The 1,660-nt window shown below is 31.7% G+C and overlaps 1 protein-coding gene across 1 annotated transcript in view; it reads right to left on the bottom strand.

Moving 5' to 3' along the window:
* Positions 1 to 1,660, bottom strand: part of ICE1 (interactor of little elongation complex ELL subunit 1) — an 88,694-nt gene that overhangs the window by 66,333 nt on the left and 20,701 nt on the right. The window contains exons 3-4 of the mRNA XM_012651849.1: positions 669 to 727; positions 33 to 67 (exon numbers count right to left, since the gene is read on the bottom strand). Coding sequence (XP_012507303.1) covers positions 33 to 67; positions 669 to 727 — 94 coding nt within the window. The remainder of the gene's footprint in view (positions 1 to 32; positions 68 to 668; positions 728 to 1,660) is intronic.

The following is a 1,660-nucleotide window of genomic DNA, read 5'->3' as shown; positions in this document are numbered from 1 at the left end:
AAATTCAACAGAAAAAGCCAGTAAAAGGATATCATCACATTTCTTCTGATATTCTGTTAACAAATTACTGCAACAAAGAAAAGAAGAATTAGGTTACTTTTTTATCTAGAAAATAGGCTATGTTAAAATTATGTTTCAAAACATGCAAGGCACTCTCTCTTCCTAGATTTCCTGAACAAATTTATGCTAAATTAATATACGTATATCACTTTAAATTCCTCAAAAGCATTACACTGATATATAAGCTTTTAATTTAAAATCCCTTTGATCTAAGTAATATCTTGGCCTATAAATACATGAGACTATTACACATTTTTTTCAAAAAATTAAATCTCCCACCATGGCCATGAAATATTGGGAGGAAATGGGAGGTCCGGCCCTAAACCTAAGAAAGTTTTGAAGATAGAAAATGGCTTTAAAAAAAATTCCAGTTTAGCAAAAATTACTTCCTACTAACTCATGAGCCTTGTTCTAAGGGCCTGTGAACACAAATCCAAAGTTCCCCTTGCTGAAGAGGCTCACAAGCAGTTTTATTACAATCAGCACCATCTAGGCCTCCACAGGAGAAACCTCTCTCCGGCCCGTGGGGCGTAAAACCACCACCTGCTTCTGCTTCAGCCAGTTGTCAGGTTCACAAAGTTCTGCCAAACATATGCAAATATACTTACTCGGTGTTGATAATTTTTTGTTTTAAGGTAATTAATGCTTCAACATATTCATTCAAATTCTGAAATACAAAAAGCTACTGTCAGTTGTTTATATCTTTATCACATGTAATTAAGGCAATTATTTTCTGTAATGTTATTCATAAAATAAAAACATATTGTTTAATATATTACATTGAAATATGTAAATTTCTTACTTATATTGTATAGAAACACATACACAATCTGAGCCCACGCTCCTATTCCTCTCTAAAACTTGTTCTTGATCTGAATGGTGGTAATTCCTTTCACAGAAAGGAGCTGTAAAGATTCTTTTTCTGTGTGCTCACAGAGCTCAATAAGTATTAACTGTTTTAGTCCACTGATTAATTATTAAGCATCAATCTTCACCCTGCATTGTTTCTGAAAGGATTTAAGACTACCCCAAAACACATAAATCATAAAAAAAAGCTGTAAAATAAATAAAATGGGGGCAGATGAATAGGAATACTAAAATGGGGCCAAGATTAAGTAAAAAAAAAATTCATTTTATAAAGATCAATATTACACTTTAGGGACCAACCACAGATTTACTTCTATCAACTTGAAAGGGAAAACATCGTTAGTTACACCGTTCAAATGTTCCTAAGATTTAAAAATAAGGTGGTTTCTTCTTTTCTTTAACTGACTTCTTTCCTTTAATGTCTCCTTTTTTCATCAGTGAATATTTTAGAAATAAGAACTTATTTTTAAGCATAACCACAATAGCCTTTTCACACTAAACACAAGTAATAATTCAGTAATACCATCCAGACTACGCTCAATTTTTACTGGTTATCTCAAAAATGTCTTTTTCTAGATAGTGCAAATGATTTTGATGGTTACAGGAATATTTCCCTTTATGATAATATGCTTTTTTTCAGTTATACATGTAACATATCTGTTAAAACAAAAAATCTACACATTAAAATACATCAAGTAAAAAGAACAGGTTCCCTTAGAGCCTCACCACCTAT

This window comes from Propithecus coquereli, unplaced genomic scaffold (assembly GCF_000956105.1).
Source record: "Propithecus coquereli isolate 6110/MARCELLA unplaced genomic scaffold, Pcoq_1.0 Scaffold371, whole genome shotgun sequence".
Taxonomy (NCBI): Eukaryota; Metazoa; Chordata; class Mammalia; order Primates; family Indriidae; genus Propithecus; species Propithecus coquereli.
Note: the sequence above shows the minus strand (reverse complement) of the source record. Positions and strands in the feature narration are given on the sequence as shown.